Source organism: Archocentrus centrarchus, chromosome 10 (genome assembly GCF_007364275.1).
Source record: "Archocentrus centrarchus isolate MPI-CPG fArcCen1 chromosome 10, fArcCen1, whole genome shotgun sequence".
Taxonomy (NCBI): Eukaryota; Metazoa; Chordata; class Actinopteri; order Cichliformes; family Cichlidae; genus Archocentrus; species Archocentrus centrarchus.
Window position 1 is genome coordinate 10,125,717 of NC_044355.1, and position 19,076 is coordinate 10,144,792.

At 40.5% G+C, this 19,076-nt stretch overlaps 1 protein-coding gene across 1 annotated transcript in view; it reads right to left on the reverse strand.

The window, feature by feature from the left end:
• pcdh19 (protocadherin 19) overlaps positions 1 to 19,076 on the reverse strand; it is a 52,148-nt gene that overhangs the window by 18,538 nt on the left and 14,534 nt on the right. The window contains 4 exon segments of the mRNA XM_030739460.1: positions 3,464 to 3,521; positions 3,523 to 3,624; positions 3,626 to 3,638; positions 5,424 to 5,482. Of these exon segments, the coding sequence (XP_030595320.1) occupies positions 3,464 to 3,521; positions 3,523 to 3,624; positions 3,626 to 3,638; positions 5,424 to 5,482 (232 nt within the window).

Consider the following 19,076-nt stretch of genomic DNA (forward strand, 5'->3'; position numbering starts at 1 on the left):
GTCACAGCCCCTTTAGAGTCCGCTCTCTCGCTTCTCCCTTGATACTAATAGTTATACAGAGCCAAAGCTAGCATGTCGCACTTTTCAACCAAATCCCCCTAACTTCACAGACATGCCTCTAAAGATAAAGAAGAATTCATTTTATATAGCTGTTCTTCTCAATTTATAGTTGCAGTGATATCATTCATTTTTATTCTATTGGCAGATATGAGGGGAGCCATTACACGTTAAAGATATCTTTTCCTTTATAGATTTTAAGAGATTTAATGCAATTTGTACTTCAGATACTTCCTTAATCTAATCCGCTGGGTGAGGATAGTTAAGGTCAGGTTTTCAAAAAAGAGTACACACACCTCTTTAGATTCTTGGCAGGGATTCAACAAATTCACTCAGATTTAAGTGTAAAATCTCTTCACAAGCACTTCGTTGAAAGTTACCTTGGTGTTGGGTGGTGCAGGAATAATGAAGAACGTTGCTGAAAAGTCATTACTGACAAAAAAAAAAAAAATACAACAGATGGACGAAAGCCAAATATCAAACTTGTTGCTTTAGAAGGGAAAAATGCCCACACTGATATAGTGCTGGTTTAGTTAGCAGCTGAATTTTGTCACATGAATGGATTCCCACATGAAAGTCAACAAGATGACATGGATGCAGGGTCACTGTGTGAAGGTAACAGATTGTCTCCTGGGCAAACTACATCTTTACATGACACTGGGAATAGTAAACATTTGCACTGTAAAAGCCCGAGTTTAACCCTACCTCCCTTCCCTTTTCAGCTTCCTTTTGTTCTCAGTGCTTATCAACACAAGAAAACAGAACAATAAAAAACACACAAAAAACAAGCCTCTTCTATCCTCAGCTTGTGCGTGTTGTTGTCCTTTGGCAATTGTAGTCTCTCAACTTGTTTTCTGCTTTCGCTGGCAGGAGAGGTGCACTATACAACACAGTTACTCCCAGAAGACATCTAAACAGCAGGGTGTTTAGTGAACATGCCTATTTGTTTTCTGAAAATTCCCTCCACTCACTCAATAGAACTGGCAGATAGTGTCCATTTTTGTCAATTAAAACAGATGAGCTCAAAATAAAATCTTATCTCTGCTAGACTGCAACCGCTTCACTTCTCGTATTATATAAACCTGAACTGCTCTATTTCTGCCTTTGTACTCAAAACGGTTTGAACAGAGGAAAAAGAAGCATGGAAATGACAAAGCTGGTGTTCTCCCGAGAAACGACAAAAGAAAAATGATATTGTCAAATCCTAATACAACAGGAGAGACACAACTGTTGAACTACGCATCATGCCGAACCATCTGAACTACCGAACTACCCATCATGTCATCCTACCATGCCCCTTACTCGTGTAATTAGACCGTTGAGATTGCAATAGAAATATGATTTCATTTGGAATGTCATTACATTTCCACATGTGCTCTTTGCCCAATTTATTTAATAGCTATAACCAGCCTCTCATTACTTTGTGGTGTGACCACTGCTGTAGAATGACTACCAAAAGCAATGGGGAAAATAGATGCCACTAAGGTATTTTTTTGAGTTGTTACTAAAGAAAATTTGAGGCCAAACGTGAGTCTGCAGTTAAAAGTTATAATAAATAAATAACAACCCATCAAACTGTAATTCCAAACAGATACCTCATTATTATCTATTTGTTCTGGTCAAAGGAAAGGACAGACACTGTGAAATAGCCTGTTGTTCCGTTTACCGGCAATGTGGTGCTACATTACAAATTCAGGAGGCATGCATCCATTTTGCTGAAACAGATGCAATCATTGGTGGTGTTAATGAAAAAAGATCTGCCTCAGAGAGTTCTCCCCACTTGTAATATTCTTTATGTACATTACTTCTAATTGTCTCCAATAATGAAATCCCACTACTAGAAGACCCGTCAGCAGGCTTTTTTTTTTTTTTTTTTTTTTTAAAGACGCAAGAATTTTTTGCAGGTTTTGAAGTAATTATAGCCGAGAACCAGCAGTCAGCAAATTCACTTTTCACTGTTCATTACTGTGTGGTGCCACCTGGGTAACACCCAGCACAAGTTGATTCTAATGGTCTCATACTCTCTGACCCTATAACGTTTCTCAGCTAAGTCATTACAAGGTGTGAAATACCAGCCAAGAAGGCATATCAATGTTTATGACTCAGTGGCGTGAACAATATAAAATGTAGGCTGAATAATGTTATTATTACGCAGTCAAGCAATATCCACAGTGAGACTTCTCCAAGTAAAGAATGTGGTTAGTTAGATATGCCAGGGAACCAGAGAAGAAAGAGCCTACAGATATCCATTACCGCTGTTTCAAACCACACCCACACACTTCACAGTCCACTGACAAAAATAGACAGAATAGATAAATAATAAAAATTTTAAAAATCACATAATCTTCATTTCTTTATGCTTTTTTATAAAGTTGCATTCCTTTTCGTTATCTCTTGCTCATTAAAATTTTTTCACTGTATGAGCTCCGGAAGAAGAAAGTAGAGTAGTGAGAAAGTAAGACAGCCATACTAGGACAGTGTTAGAAAAAAGGAACCAAAATTATGTCAACGTTAAATGAGGAAGGAAAACCTAAATTTGGCACCAGTTTCCAAATTGGGGCAACGGCGCAAATGTAAAGTCCCGATACAAGGGGATATCTGTAGGACTGTCCTCAAATGTCCATTGTTTCCCCACCGCTATGCTAATGGGGGTTATCCTAAAAATATCTGCAGTGTTTCACACACTGACTCTTGCGCTCCTCCTGAGCCATTGCACCTGTGTCTGTAGTGCTTCCTTTGAGCACAGTAATACCCCTCAGGTGCATATAGTAACATCCTGGCCTGCTCTAGACAGCTTTATCCTGCTTTTTTCGCCTCTCTCCCTCTAACTGACCCACCCTCCTACCTCAGTCTGACTGCAGTAGTTAAGAATGAACATGACCCTTACACTGACTTCTGCCAACCAAGTGGATGTCTTTTTAAATGGTGAGTCAGAATGAAACATCAACATTAATTCCCTGCTAAATGATCCAATTGAATAATGGATGAGGGCACATGGAGATATGTAGATTTCCACCTTCTACCTTTATGAGCCTAATTGCTTGCCATTCAAGCACATCTGAAGTCCGCTCATCCTCAACAGAAGACATGGCTGCTATCAGTCAATAATGTTGGCTAAGCCTATATCAAAGGTAGCCTTTGCCGTCAGAGATCCCTCACATTAACTGCACCAACATCAAAGACAAAAGACCTGTGGTGTTATTCATATACTTGCACATCTGAGACCTCCAGTGGGTAAATGCATCTTAAGAGATGCTCTGGTAGCATGAAAACAGTCTCAGTGGCGCAAAAAAAGACACACTGGTCTTATCTTGAAACTTGAAACATATCCCAAACGATGCAGCAATTCTCTAAACACGCACAGTACACAAACACACATAAACACAACTGACACAGATTTTCTTACCTTGGTCTGGCAGCTGGCAAACATTAGGCGGAACAGTCATGTTCAGCACGTCATTGATCAGCCGTGTCAACATAGTGTCCCCTCTGGACATCGTGTTCGCTGTCGGTCTGGTCGCTCTCCTCGTGGCCACTGTCCTTCAGACTGTTCCCCTCCAGGTCCTTTGAATGTCGATGTGCTACATGGGGGCCATGAGGGAGAAAAGGGAAATGTTGATTAACTGTCATCTCACCTTATTACATGCTCTTCTTCATCCTGGTGTCTCTAATGGTTGGCGATGACATGTCTATCTTTCACTTCATGTCTCTTTTTATGTTTCATTGGACTTCTTTATTTTCTTATAACACCGGTGCATTCCCATGAATTTGAAACAGATGGATACTAATATACTTTGGCTGCAAGTCTAAGTTAGCACCACACCTTCGCAAGAACAAAACCTCTTTCCAGCTTCTGTTTGCATTTCCATGTAATATGAAGGGAGTTTAAATCTGCTGAGAGCCTTCTTGGATTAAGTGGACATTTTTCAACTTCATAGATAGTAACCAGCCACAGGATGTTTCAGCCAGAGACATTTTGGATGGATGCACTGACTTCAAGGACATCACACTGAACAAACAGGAGGCACTCACTCACTACAATCAAACAAATACTGCAGTAATCAGGAATTCCTGAAGGAAGATGGATGTAGAAAATGCTGGAAGCATACAAACTGAGCATCTGTCTTGTTTGGGGCTCACAGTCAATAAAGAGGGTGGGGTGTGGGGCACAATCAACAGCTGCACAGTAACAGCGTGATTTCCCTTCATTTGATTTCCATCCCACTGGAACAATTCTGCTTTACAAACAACACTAAATAGGGGTGAATATATGAACATGTGTTCATGCAAGACAGAAAAAAAAACATGAATGTGTTTCTGTAAGGACAGACAAGAGGTTAGAGAGGAGAAAGAAAACAGACTGAGAAGAAAATGAAGGTAAACAAAAGTGCACAATAAATATAGCGGAAGCAAAGGACAGTACAAAGTAGCTGCATTCCATGGTGCAAGCCTCACATTCTCCGGTCTGGGAGAGAGGACTGCAGTGGAGGTAATGCTGGCTCTCTGATGTTATCACTGTAATTGCACCTGTCCCAGACCAGAGGCTCCCTGGCTCCTGAGGGGATTTCTTTGTAGTATGCTGCAGAGGCCCACACTTGAATGCTCTTTGTTTACATTAATGCAGGGATTCTTTTGGGGAGAAATTGCCATAATGGGTTTTCAAAAGGCTGGGATGGCCTCAAACAAAAGGAAGCCTGGAATGTTCTATAGCTGCGGGCAAAAAGGGAGAACTATAGTTTACAAAGTGAGACTGGTTACAAAAACCTCTTTGGCTTGAGGGAATTATTAAATGAAACCCATCCCAGTCTCCAGTTCTGAATTCCTGCAACCCTATCCAAGATCTGGGTTTAGGTGGGCTGAATAACGATACACAGTGAAAACATTTATCTGACTTTTCCTCACAAAGGAAAAAAATTGATGCAATTATTGTCTATTAATGACTGTTTTCTTACATATCACAGAAAAAAAAAATGTTTTAAGCATAATATAATGATTGGGTAGTTGATTTTCTTTTCTTTTACTGGATGAAATTCCAAGTTTATGTGTCATTAATGAACCAAAGTACATGAGTGTATTACACTTCTCTGCAAATACGAAAATCATTACTTGCAGATTCTGCTGCCCTGCGTAATTTAATAATCTGAAAGTATGACTTTGTGGCTCACTTCAACAAGTGTCTACTAAACGCATTTTAGAGTAATACTATTTATCCTAAAATCTTATCCTCCCCTTGCAATTATGCCAAATGAAGAGCATGCAGGAAGACATGAAAACTACTGCAACAGTAGCTGTGCACTCATTAGATAAAACAATTACAGATAACAATGGTAATGAGGTGCTGGTAACAATTCCTAATCAAGACATACCTTTTAATGAGGTGGGCTCTGCTGTTCACGTAACTGGAGTCAATGGAATAATTCTCCGTCTGTAAGAGAGTGATGGCGAAGCAGGTGGGGTGGGGGTTGTGGTGGAGGGATGATGGGGGCAACAGAGAGAGGTACTTTTAATAATGGAAGCAACCAAAATAATGTTACCAGTAATTGGCTTTCAGTAGAGATGTTATTTTACACAAAGGCCCTGGTGAGCAGCCTCGGCTTTCAAAGGGCTGAATCCTATTCTCTTTCAAAGCACACACACAGAGAGGCTGACTGGGAGTTGAGAGCTGAGGAGAGTGCTGCAGTGAGCACAGCCTCTTTTCTCCTGTTCACCCGCCCCGCTCTCGATCCCATGCTCCCTCCCTCCGCTGCCGGTCAGCCCACTGTCTTTAAAATTGAGTCATTAGGGAGGACAGACTATCATGCAGACAGAGGGAGAAGAAAAGTTTCCCTTTTTTCTTCTCTGAACTTTTACCATGTTTGAGAAGACATTAATGTGGAAATATTAAATAAATAACTGCAAGAGAAGTAGATGAAATTAAGAATGTACCAGGGGAATCTTAACTTTGCAATTGCAGATGAAAAGGCTTTCAGAATATGCATGCGATAGATCTCTGACCCACATTAGAGAACGCAGTTCAAAGAGATCTTACATTAATTTTTTTTCCAACATTTATTTAGCAAGGATAATGTCTGACGAGAAGAGCACATGGGCAGAGAAAGTAGTGTAAACTAAGCAGGTAGCCCCTCCCTACATCTGCCAAGCATCTACTTAGACTAGGTAAGATGTCAGAAGGCCATAGGATATCAAACCCTCTTAAAGGACTTGCCCAGTCATGCAAAAAACTTTTGACAAAGTTTGATAAGATGCAGGTATTGTCTCCTAAAAGAAAGCAAGGGCCTTCACTTAAAATTCCACAGCACAGATACTGTATCCTGATAACAGTTGAGTCAATGGCTGACTTCCGATGAAAGCCTACAGTGAACTGACATCAAAGCCCTGCTGAAAAAAAGTCACGTCGATGGTAAGAGAGGTTAATGCTGGTACCGGAGCGCAGTTGCTTATTATCAAGTGAGCTGCACATTTGACAGAGGCCTGCTGTTGAGGTAGCAGTGGCCCTGCAGCTGTCATACATGGTGACCAGACAGATTTGGATTAAAACTCAGTGTGCAACTGTGCGAACACTCTCCTTATTAGATGTTAATGGGGTTGAACATTCTGAACTTTTTCAGCGTCTGAGTAGAAGTGAAACCACAATGCAGATGAGTCAGAGCCGTGGGGATGGGGGGGCAGAGGATATATATATATATATATATATATATATATATATATATATATATATATATATATATATATATATATATATATATATATATATATATATATATATATATATATATATATATATCTCAACGGGTGACTGATAGGTATATATATATATAATATGAGAGAGAGAGCTCACAGAGGATTACAGCATTAAATGTGCAGTGTTTACCTCTAGCAAGTACCTTCCATGACCTATGTGCAGACTACGAAAAATGTAGGAGAATGTTAATGCTAACAAATGCATGTCCTTGTTTGTTCAGATTTTTGATTGATGGCATTTTCACCTCTGTGGCATTGTTATTTGACAGATTCTGATACAGGTCTTGTCCCTACAGTTGCTGTAAACTTTAAGGATTATTTTTTTTTTTTTGCATAGCAGAAGCGTGTTTATCTTCCAATATTCTGACACACACATAAATCTATCTTAAATAAGCAAATGAGCTCTTACTTGCCTTCTCACCTCCTTTATACCTCATTATTTTTTGCAGGAAAAATGTATGATAATAAGCAACATGGGCTTCTGATTGGGGTTTGTTAAATTATGATGCAATATATTTATGCACTGAAGGTTAACATCATTCCTTTTCCCTTTTACCATTTACCCCTAATTAAACTTTAACTCATTACAATACAGAAGATAATTCGTTAAAAAAGAAATTTAATTAACATTTTATTATTATCCCATAATTTGGAGCACACAGTGTTTGTTCTTTTGTATTACCCCTCACTCCTTTTGTTCCCATTCAGCCTGAGTCTTTTATAGATCAAAGGTAACAACAGTGGCAACATACTGGAAACCAGATAAATCATTAATTAAATATTTAAACTTTTATCTCTAAAGTATGACATATTTCAGGAAAATATATATATAGTGTTCTATCATACTGTTTCCCTTAGCAGCTGTGTTGCTATTCCAATTTAAATGCCAATAATAGATCTATTACCATATATTAATTTATATATACTGGTTTCATTATTACCTCCAGTTTGAACACAGTGTACACAAATTAAACTGCTGCATCTGCTACAGTGGCTGTGCATCCAGAAAAATGAAAACGCAAGGCGTGAGTAACAAGGAGAAAACTTAATTTAAATGACAAGATAGAAAATTTCTTGTAAATGTCACTCTAGCTGCGGTCTGTAATTGGTGTGGTTAACATGTTCTGTGTGAGCATGCCTTGGAGAGGAAAGCAGTATACCCCTGCTCTCAAGCTGTCCCTGTACTGAAATGGAACTATATTTTTCATAATGCATTTCCTTCACAGGGATTTTACATTGAACCCTCTTGAGTGTGTGTATACCCTAAAAAGAATCCTCACACTATTCCGGTCGATAATCACCATCTCTTCCACACCGGCTTTTCATCCACTCCATGGCTCCCCATTAATCAAGAATTTGGTTTATTTTCTCCATTACCAAATTGTTTGTAGAATTATGCAAACACCTATCATGTGAAGGCATATCCTTCAACATTGATGAGTCAGTCAGTAGCGCCTATTTTGAGGAATAATAGCTTGAACTTCCTGTAAAGAAATGTAATGTCTTCCCCCACATTTCGAATCGACCTCAAATTGGAGGACATGTCAGTATAGCTTGCTGGGAGGTCAGGTTTCAGGCAAGAGGATGAGGACTGCTTAACTACAGCGAGGATGCCACAAATGGCTACTTAATCAGGTTGGACAATGTGTTGTTGTGATTTGAGCAGCCCCAGTTTGGCGGCCAGAGCCACTTTATCCCCATAATTATTGTTCCGTTTCATCTGGAGGGCTGGAGGCAGGAATGTAGTCCCTGGTGTCAACGGGTGACTGATAGGTAGTGTCAGCATGAGTGGGGAGCGGAGTGAAAAAAGAGTGGAGAGTGAGAGACGGTGAAGATGGGAGGAAATGGGTGAGACTTGACCTCTGGGAGACTTGCTGTCCAGTTGCTGCAGCCCAATAGCTTTCCCCTTTTCACCCCTTGCTTCTTTCTCTCCGGCAAAACCCGAAGCACGGGGACGATGGACTTGCTTCTCTGCAGCTGAGAGGAAAAGCAATCTCCTCGCCTAGTTGCTGCCGTAAGATTTGATTTGCCTTCCTCCCAGCGTGACAATTGGTTCTGCAGTCTGGATGCAAGTGTATTCATTGTGTAGGGGCATGGGAAGCACCAGAGAGAAGAGGAGGGGTGGGGGAGTGAAGACACCAGTTGTTACACCAGTAAACACCCGACAAGTTCAGCAGATGTCACACAGATAGGAGAGAAAAAGAGAGAAAAAAAATGTCACACAGCTGCCCTACTGTATGTATTATTGTAGCTGATATGGCACAGAGTAACATTTAAACAAGGAAAAAGGATCATGCACTAATGACATGCTATTTAAAAAATATGCTGCTGATAGCAATTTGCTTTATACTCAAGAATTAAATTTCTTTTTTATTACAATAAAAAAGACAAGTTAAATCAAACATGAATACCAGCACTAAACAACAAAATTATAAAGAGTGTCATTTAAGAAACACAGAAGACTAAGTTTCCCTTTAATACCTATGCAACCAATCAACCCTTTCTGAAATACGAGTACGACACTCGTCCTTGGAGGCGGCTGGCTAAAGCTGAGCATCTAAAAGTAAAACAGTTACAGATATGAGTGTTTCACATCTGTCATGGATGCAACTCTAAAATGTCATCAATTTAGCTGACAAAAAACATCCCGGCGTACTCCATGTGGACACAAAATGCTCTTAGTGCCACACTGAAAAGCACAGTTTAAAAATAAAGAAAACCAGACTAGAAAGAATCTATTACAACTGTCAGATTAAATTTTGCATTTGCGCAGACCTCCATTTTGTGTTTGAGCAGTCTGTGGTCGTGCCTTAGTCTTTGTTTATTAAGGACTCCCTTTGGCCCCACAAGAAAATGTGAAACATAATGTCCCCTGTTATTGATATTCCATTGTTAAAGGAAGGGATGAGAGGGAAGCAATCCGGGCAGGTTAAAGGAAAAACCAGCTGCAATTAGGGAATAAAGAATGACTTCATTATCCTTCGAAGTTTGGTTGTGGTACGACTAAAGAGTCAATATTGATAAAAAAACAAAAAGCAAAAAAATAAGTAAAAATGTGAGGGAATTAGAATGACTGAACAGTCTGTGAAAGTGCCTGTTTATAGATAAATAAGTCTTAAAAGGTTTACATATAAAAGCTATACATTTAATGTTGGCACTGACAATTTGCTATTTCTGTTTGGGTTTTTTTTTTTTCTTAATTTCATTTTTAAATGAACACTATGAATATGAGCTTTTAGCCTCTTTCACGTACACATCCTCGCACACACCCTCTATTTGCACTTCCTTACAAAAGCACTGCTCCAGCAATCCCTGCCTTGCAGGTCTGTGCTGGCGCCTGATGTCCTCGTCTTCAGGTCTGCACCCAGGAACGTCTCTAAGCAGCTCAGATTCAGTCTGCTTCTTATATTGTTCACCATGTAATGAAAAAAAAAGAAAGTTTTTCAGCCTCTGAGATGCAGTAACCCTCTATAGCTACCAAACCTTTGCCCTCTAACCCAGTGACCACCATCACCACCTTCTTCCTGATTATAAAATTTCCCATAGACCCTCTGCCATCTGCTAGATTATAGATTTCCCTCTTCCTTTAGAGAGGCCCCAGCCCCTGAGGGAGGATCAGCGGTAAAAAGGGTGAAAGAGTGCCTGAGGCACAGCCATGGTTGTGGATGAGATTACATTTTCTATTTCTGACTGCTAAAAGGGGGCAGCTGTGATGAATACAGAGAGTTGTTACTATTTAATATCAACTGACTCCCCTGTAAACTCAAATTATACACAATCAATTGTGATAGAAGGGTGCATGTGTGACAAATAACCTGCCACATTGTCTGCATCATTTCACTTCATCAGCCATCAATTCACCCCAAACCCAGAAGCCCATTTGAAAATCAATCATGTCATGAAAGTGAGTGATTCTGTGGGGGAAAGGTTTTTAAGACTTCCTTGCCCTGCTGGAGTTTATGCATTTTGGCACTCTCTGTAACTGAAAAAAATGGGGTGAATTAAGTGCTATTATGAGGTCACTCGTGTCCATCACCACATTGGTTAAGTGTTCATTATTGTCTCAGCAAACTAAATAACAGCTTTTCTGAAAAACAATGAAACAGACACATAAATACAACAGTCCTTCCTGTCTGTATTTCCTCCTCTTGCCTTCCCGTGTGAAATTGCGCAAATATTTGCTGATTCAAAGCAAAACAATCCTCCCTCACCCTGTTCTCGGAAAGAACAAGGAAAACAGCCAACGTCCAGTTCTGTTGCTTGCTCCACCTGTGTGTAACATCTAAAGAAAACTGCAGACCATGCGGCTGTCTTTTATTCTGAAACAGAGACAATAGCCCAGACCAGTCTCCATGTCACTCAGGACTACAGGCTCCACAGAAGTCCAGTTAGTAGAGATGTGATTAATTATACATACATTGATAGAAACAGCATTCATTATTCATGAGCTGCTCAACGTCAAAGATATTTCCCTCCCTTTGAGCATGATGAAAAGATTTTAAATAATAGCCCCCATTTGCAGATGTCTGCATTCCAGTGGAGTCGGCTGACGCTAAAGAGGCTTAAGTCGGAGCTGTTGTCTTACAGGGAATCACTGCTTGGGCCCAACATGTTTCAAACTGTTGGTGGCTGTTTGGTTTCCTGGGTTGGTGTTTTTGTTTTGCTTTTGTCTGCTGCTTTTAAGGCTTTCCCATGGAATTATAGCTCCCAATTAGAGCAAATAGGTGTCTCCTGCCTCAACCAAGCACATGAAAGTGGATAAGGTTTCATTCAACACCTGTTGGGTGTACAGGGCTGCATGTGTTTGCAGGTCACAAAGCAAACCTGTGGTTCTCCGTGACATTGGGATTCATGGTTTTACATAGTAAATAAGGGGGAGGGAAGAAAAAGGCTTGACTATCAACGCTGTTTCCTCAAAGAAATCGGCTTACTTTTCTTAAAGCCTGTGGAGCCCAATCAAACTCAAATGGCAGGAACTTCCCCTTTAGGCAAGTCTCGAGGGATTTTCTTTAATTTGGATGTCAGACTGAAAAGTTTTCTCACTCCTCTCATCCCAAAATCCGTTAATGTGTGTATGGCGCCGCATGAGAAAGGTAGGTGGTGATTTTATTTTTGAATAGGCTCCAGAAACATCAATGGGATCATCTAATCCAGGTAGACTTTGTGGTTTCCGGCCCTCTAGGAATAAGCATTACAAACACATGTTTTAAGCAGCCATTTAATTTTTCTGAGAGAATTACTAGATAGCAATTTCTCTGCTCAGTTGTGGCCTACATTAGCCAGTGCTGAGGTGAGGGGGGGTTGAATTAGAGCACACGATATTCCCAAAGGTTTCCCCCCATCTCCCGTGGGCTGGGCCTTAAAAATAAACATTCAGAAACACCGCAGTTTATGTAAACACATTCTGCTTAAATGCTTACACGAGAGCAGTGACTGAATAAACAGCATAACTTTCAGTCATTTTTGAAATTGGTAAACTTAGAATTAATTTTTGATTAACTCGGTGCACATGAGGAGAGCAGAAATTAGAAATGTATGACTGTGCGAACAAAGTGGATCTTGCACTCTGCAACACGGTGGAGCATTCCTTAGTACAATTTCTCTTAGCGGCATAAAGGTGGCTGCCAGTCACATCGGTACGGCTGTAGTCTCTCACCCGTGCTCTCTTCTTTTTTCCTTTTTTTTTCCCTCTTGCTCACTGTGACAAGGCATCTTTCCAGACATTTTAGTTGGATGGAGATTTGCAGCAGCTCATTACAGACTGGGAGGCTCTGTGAGCGGATGCAGTCACTCGGAGATGGATTGAGTGGGTCTGTTTATTGACATGCCTTAATCTGACACTGGGTAAAGGGAATGAGTCACTGCCTCCAGACACACTACCACATCACAGCCACTCCAGCAAATAGGGAGGCAGCACCTAGGATACAAGTGGAACTTCATCAGCGCTCATTAATCCAACAACCCCAGGCCACTCGCTCAAACAAACCATGTTTACACTGCATGTTGGCTGGATGGAGGGGTGATGGAGCTTTTCAAAGGGCATGTGTGCAGGTGCTGAGATCTGCACACACAAATGCACATATTGTTGCTACACATACACACAAACAAACACGCACCAACACACACTTACAAACATGTAGTCCACGCTCCAGCTCATGAAAAACCCACCCGCCTTCATAACCCAGAACCCCCTAAACACAGTATCTGTGCAGACCAGCTGCTAAAACTCAGCTGATGCACTTTGTCTCACAAATCAGAGCTGGCGCTTAGATCAGGGGTTACTGATTGGGCTTGATGCCAAAGTATGTAGAGCAGAAAGGGGCTTTTATTTAACAGATCTTTTTAGCTTTTGTCAGAGATGGGCCACTCCTATCAGTGATCCGGCCACGGAGGCCTAGTTAGTATTTTGATCCTATTTGCTGGTGCTCCAATGTGACTCACATCTGGTGATAATATTTGGGATGAATCCTTCTAGACAGCAATCGGTGCCGGGATTGACAGGAGAGCATTAGCCGCTTGCACATCTCCACTGCATCTGTAAATCCAGCTTGTTAACAGGACTGTGACAGACTGCTACCAGGACATAGAACAAAAACATCTAATGCTTTGTGACGACACTACTGCTTGTTTTCCATTTTGGTACTACTGTTCAGTACAATGTCTGTGATGCATAAACGTGAATTCTTTGTATTTTATATTTGAATATAAATTCATGAAAAAAAAATTTAAAACAATAAAAAAAAAAGTGTGTGTGTGAAATTCATAAGCCAGTCACAAAAATAAACCTTTTTTGAAAAAACACACCGGCACACAGGCGAAGCAGGCAAAGGGGAATAAACACTATGTGAGTCAGAAGGAGAATTACGCAACACACACAACATTGATTTACATTAAAACACTTTTTTTTCTTCATGCAGAAACACACACACACACACACACACACGCATGTAGTCGCAGTGGGGCAGAAAGTCTGAGCAGGGCCTGATGCCTCCTCCGTTGGGGACTGGGAGCCTGGCAGCTTGAGACCAGGGCCAGTGGATAGGGGTCCAGATGTAGTAGCCTTGACCTACTCATTTGTAAGGGAGGGGTGGAGTTAGGGCGGGGGGGGTATTTCAGCAGCTGAAACACACAGGGATTAGCCACACTGACTTCATTTAATTTAATTTGTATTAGGGCCGTCTTTGGGGGCAAACATCGTTTTTAACTGCGAGGGGACATACGGGGTCATGGAAAACAGCAGCAGACGGTGGATCTCTGCCTCCTACCCCCGCAGTGCATCCATGGGGGAATGCGAGGCACTGTATTCTCAGATGTACACACACACACACGCACACACACTTCTACACATAGGCACAAACAAACAAATACACCTGAGCAAATGGCTTGTTTCCCCTAAATTATAACTATATTATCAAGTCAAATCTCTCAAATTGGCATGCATCTTAAACCCTGCACCAACCTATCCATAGCTTGATTTCTTGAAATGAAGGCCTTTAATCCTTTTGTTCTGCCACCATGAACAACATGTAGTAATTTTCGGTGCTTATTAAAGCTCCGCTCTGTGCAGTTCCATGCCTGTGTTTGTGTGCGTTGCAAACGCTAAGCTGTTATCTACCAAGAACATATCTTAGGGGTGGATGTTTATCTGTGCTGATGCAGATTGGAGGAGTTCTCTTTGTCTCAGTGCAGTGGTACATAATATTATTTGTCTTTTGTTTTTCCATCATTTATTTCTCCTAGGCTGATATAGTTTGATGTCCTATAGTGGAGAAATCCTTTTAGTTACCCCCCGGGTATCTAATGTGCTTTTACTTGTAATCTGGGAAAGGCTGAGGGGAAAAAAAAAACTGTACACAATCAAATAATTTAACTCCCTTTTGTATTCAGTGCAACATGACTTACAATGCTAAGTAGAAGAGGAAAACAAATGCAGCGAGTGAGTGAGTACCCAACATTCCTCCTTACAATTTACAATAGCTCTGTGGAAAAATATGGCACCGATCAGCCGTCAAGTCTGCTGTAGCCAAAGCCTGCGGTCATACAAAAGCTTCCCCTCAGTCTTGCGCAGGTGATGTAGTCTGAGAAAAAGCTAATGTACCATGCACTGGGAGAGGAAGTTTTATTACAAACACATCCAAAAAAATAAAGAAAGTATTGCCTTGTCTCTGTGAGACAGAAAGGACTGTACTGCTGGAGCCTGTTCAAGACTATCAGGCACTCGTTCTTCCTCTCTCCCCCAGCCCCTATCAAAAGATGTTACTGTGTAAAATGTCAAAGAAAAAAGAAGCAAGAGAAGTAATCTCCTTCTCCTTTTTGATCGCAAGTGGAATAATTGGAACCCTCTTAGGCTCATTACAAGAGTTGCCCGCCAGCCAAAAGACGGCTCCAACTGCCCCTCTTCATTCATGTTAGAGCTTTGAAAAATATTGCTTCCTCTAGTAACAACTCTTTATGAGATGCAATGACTAGAGGTCCTGGTACCTACATTAACGAATAATCCCACAATGCCTTTGAAAATATATCTTTCAACTTCTACTGTCAAACATCAATTCTGAGCAATGGGAGGGGAAACAGCAACAATCTGGTTCTCTAATAATGTCATAATGCATATTGCGCAGCACTTCTTACCCTCACCCTTTTCCTTTTTTTTTTTGGCAGCGCTGTTCTTCTCAATTATAATTACAATTCTCAATTAAGGCATTGCATATGTATAGCGCATACGTTTGGATCCATATAACTGATAGGCTGCTCTTCATTGTTATTACAACTATGCTTGTAATTAGCGTGACTCTAATTACTATTACTGTATTACCCAAATTAACCTTATTCTGGGTTTAGATCACCCGCACTGACGGTAGCCAAGACATGCCTATGAAGAATGGCACCAATGTCCCTTCAGATAAATCCAGTATAATTAGCTGTGTGCCTTACAGGGCCTGTGTGATGGTAATAATTAGAGCTACTGTAGCAAAGGTCATGCAAAACAATTTAGAGAGGATGCTGGCTGCATGGGTAATGGGAGGAGAGGAAGGCAGAGCTCAGATGAACATGGCGACTCCTCTCCTATACAAAAACGTATAGCTGTTACTTTACCTCTGCATTTGCTTCGTTTTGAACCAATGCTCTCAAAATAATAAAAATTGAAAACCCATTTTAATGGCAAGTAGACTTCCAGCTAACACAGTTTAAATGGATCCATGATTAGATTCGAGGAAAGTGCTACAGGGTGTATCTGTTAACTGGTATCAGCGGAAATCGATTCGCTGCCTTAGAGGTGTGATAGCTGCCCCATCGCACTGTTGTTGCATCTGTTCATTAGCTTGAGTTTAATGTGTTTATGCTTACCCTTAGTTATCGCTATTAATTGTGGAAGAGAGGGAGACAGCAAAAGATGTTCTGATCTACCCAAGTGCACAGGTTAATGAGCTGAGTCAAAAATGTTGACACAGAGGTAAACAAGTACTCACACCGAGGTTCTTCTATTTCTGTGCTCCCCCCATGTGGCTTGGCTCTCTCTGCAATTCCCAGATTGCTCCTAAGCTGAGAGCTCAGGGTTCAGTCTTGATCCATCAGGAATTCACTCTACTCCCTCACCTTGCCACCATCACACCCCGATGAGATAAGTAACAGCCTCATACTCAAAAATAGCATCTCAAACAACACATATGCTTATGTGTGCTAGATTGGTCTCCATTCCCTGCTGCAAAACAGACACCCACCCCACACACATACACACAAAACTCTCAACAACACTTCTTTAGCAAAGAGTGATGCAAACAGCCCTGAAGTGGTAGTATAAGACTTTTTTTACAGCTTCTGTCTGTCATCTGAACTATCACTGATTTGCATGTTTTAGTTGATTTATTACAGCAAAGTGCTTCACATTACTGTCAACAAAACCGTGATGTTTTTAAATTTTGGCATGCTGTACCTGGCTTTTAAAGAGCTCATGATTTGCATTCATGTTCACACAGCACTTAGCTAATAGTTCAGAATTTTGAAAATTACCCTAATTTGCTTTCTTGATAAATTAGATGGTTTGAAAACTACACTCACTTGATAAGCATGAAGCTCAACCTGAAGACAGTTAGCTAAGCTTACCATTAAGACTGCAAACAATGGGCTCTATCTAAAGGGAATCCAGGCACATGTACTAATCAGCATCTTATATCTCAGTTATGCAATGCTGGCAAAGTGGTTGATTTTATAGGAAGTTATGAGCTCAGCTTTTTTTTCTTGGCTTATTAGGGTCTCTGAGCATGGCAACCTCATGTAATGTCAAAACTCCAAAACTGCTCCATTAAATTATTAATGAATGGGGAAAAATATGCAAATCCATCACAGAATATTATTACAGTAGCAAATAGGTTGCACCAGTACCAGAAACCGGGTCGGAGAATAAAAGCTTTCTGCAATCAAATACTATTTTAATTTAATAGTGAACGTGGATATTACAGGCAAATTTAAACAGACCTTTTATTTGCAGCTTTGATCAGTTCATCCTGATGTATGCTCAGATGATTTTTGACATCCCAGCAGCCTTGAATCCCCATTTTTAATCAATAACAGCTGAAGCTACTGTGTCATATAGTTTTGTTTTTAAGTTAGTCAACATACTGATGAAATTCATGCAGTGGAAGAAACAGAGGCATACACTAAGATCCATATGTCTTTGGGACAGTGGGGGATTTACAAACTGTAAATTGTGATTATCATTGATCTCGTTCGTCAGATGCCTAATCTCTGTGCCTCACATCCACACTGGCCCCACTGGGTGACGATGAACTGTCCACCCCCACATCTGAAGTCCCCCCGAAAAAAGTGTTGAGGAAAGCAGCGATAAGCGGGGCCTTATCCTTTTAAAGACACTCCCGTAATCCATCAGCAGTGGGAGGAGGGGGGGAGGCTTCAGCTTTAAGGGACTTAGTCTGGATTATAGCTAGTCCTCCAAATTAAACCAAAAGTCAGCTTTCTGCAGTTGCTCATGCAAGCTGGCAACTGGCTTGTTACCAGCTCTACAAACATGGCAAATGATGAAGGTCTATAATTAGAACATTTTCGCACTTAGTCACCAGATAAACTAACAAAAGTAGCACAGCAACAAAGCCTGACCCATCCCCCTCTAAAGTGACTATTCTACCTTTCTGTCCTGACCTCCTCTGATTCAACTCAGAGTGTCTTCTATTTCACGTACCTGACTCTGGTTGCCAACCAGCTTAGCTACAGACAAGCTTCTCAACCAGGGTAGGGCTGTTCTGTCCCCACTGATGCTGCTTCCCACAGCAAAACAAGGCCAAATCTGGGGCTTAGAGGCTAAAATAATCATTACTGGGTTGCAAACAAATGAAAAGTCAGAACACTACTCCCTTGTCTGTCTTTCTCCAACACTCTTGGAATATCACCTATAAACAAAAGGGGAGACACACATTAATATTTAAGATGCAACAATGTTTTGGCTTGATATGATAACTGAGGGAAAAAAAAATGCTTGGGATTATTTTTTCTCAGATACACAAATTTATGCCGCAATAATTTATAGGAATATTTTAACATTTTGGAAAATCTGTTCATTTACTTTTTGCAAGAAGTTAGAGATTATTGATACCATTCTCGTGTCAAAGCTTTCCAGATGAAGCTACGCAATTGGTTATCTCAGTTTTGTACAATGACTGAACACTAGTGGGAAAATGTAGCCTGGTTCTGTCCAAAGATAGCAAAATATGTATGTCAGCGATGACAAACCTAACAAAGCAATATGTTATATCTTTCAGCTTAATTCACCATCATCTAAAAAAAAAAAAAATGTAGCTGTAGAAAACTGACCAACAAGAAACCTTAACAGTAAGGAAGTATATGTTAGAGTGCTAATTCTTTACATTTAAAGACACAGTAGGCAAATATTGAGTATATATCAAATATATACTTAATATTTGCCTATTTTGTGAACTGATTCTTTTAAGGAGACTATTTAACCATTTTGGGAGGCCAAAGGCAGCCTCCTGTTTGCAATGTTGTGTTCATCTGTGTACGTGCATCTACTGTGTTAATGCATTAGAGTCTGCTTTGATGCAATAGTCCCCAAAGTAGATAAGAGCACTTGAGTTTACCTCCACAGTGACCTTCCGGCTGTATTCCCCCTAAGAGGAGTCAGTCTGTTATTAAAGCACAGAAATTAGAAGCAATATTTAATTTAACGAGTATATACATGCTGCCTTCCCCATTCACTAGCTCCCCATAAAACTGAACTAGGAACCGCTAATCTTGAACTAAGGAGGTTA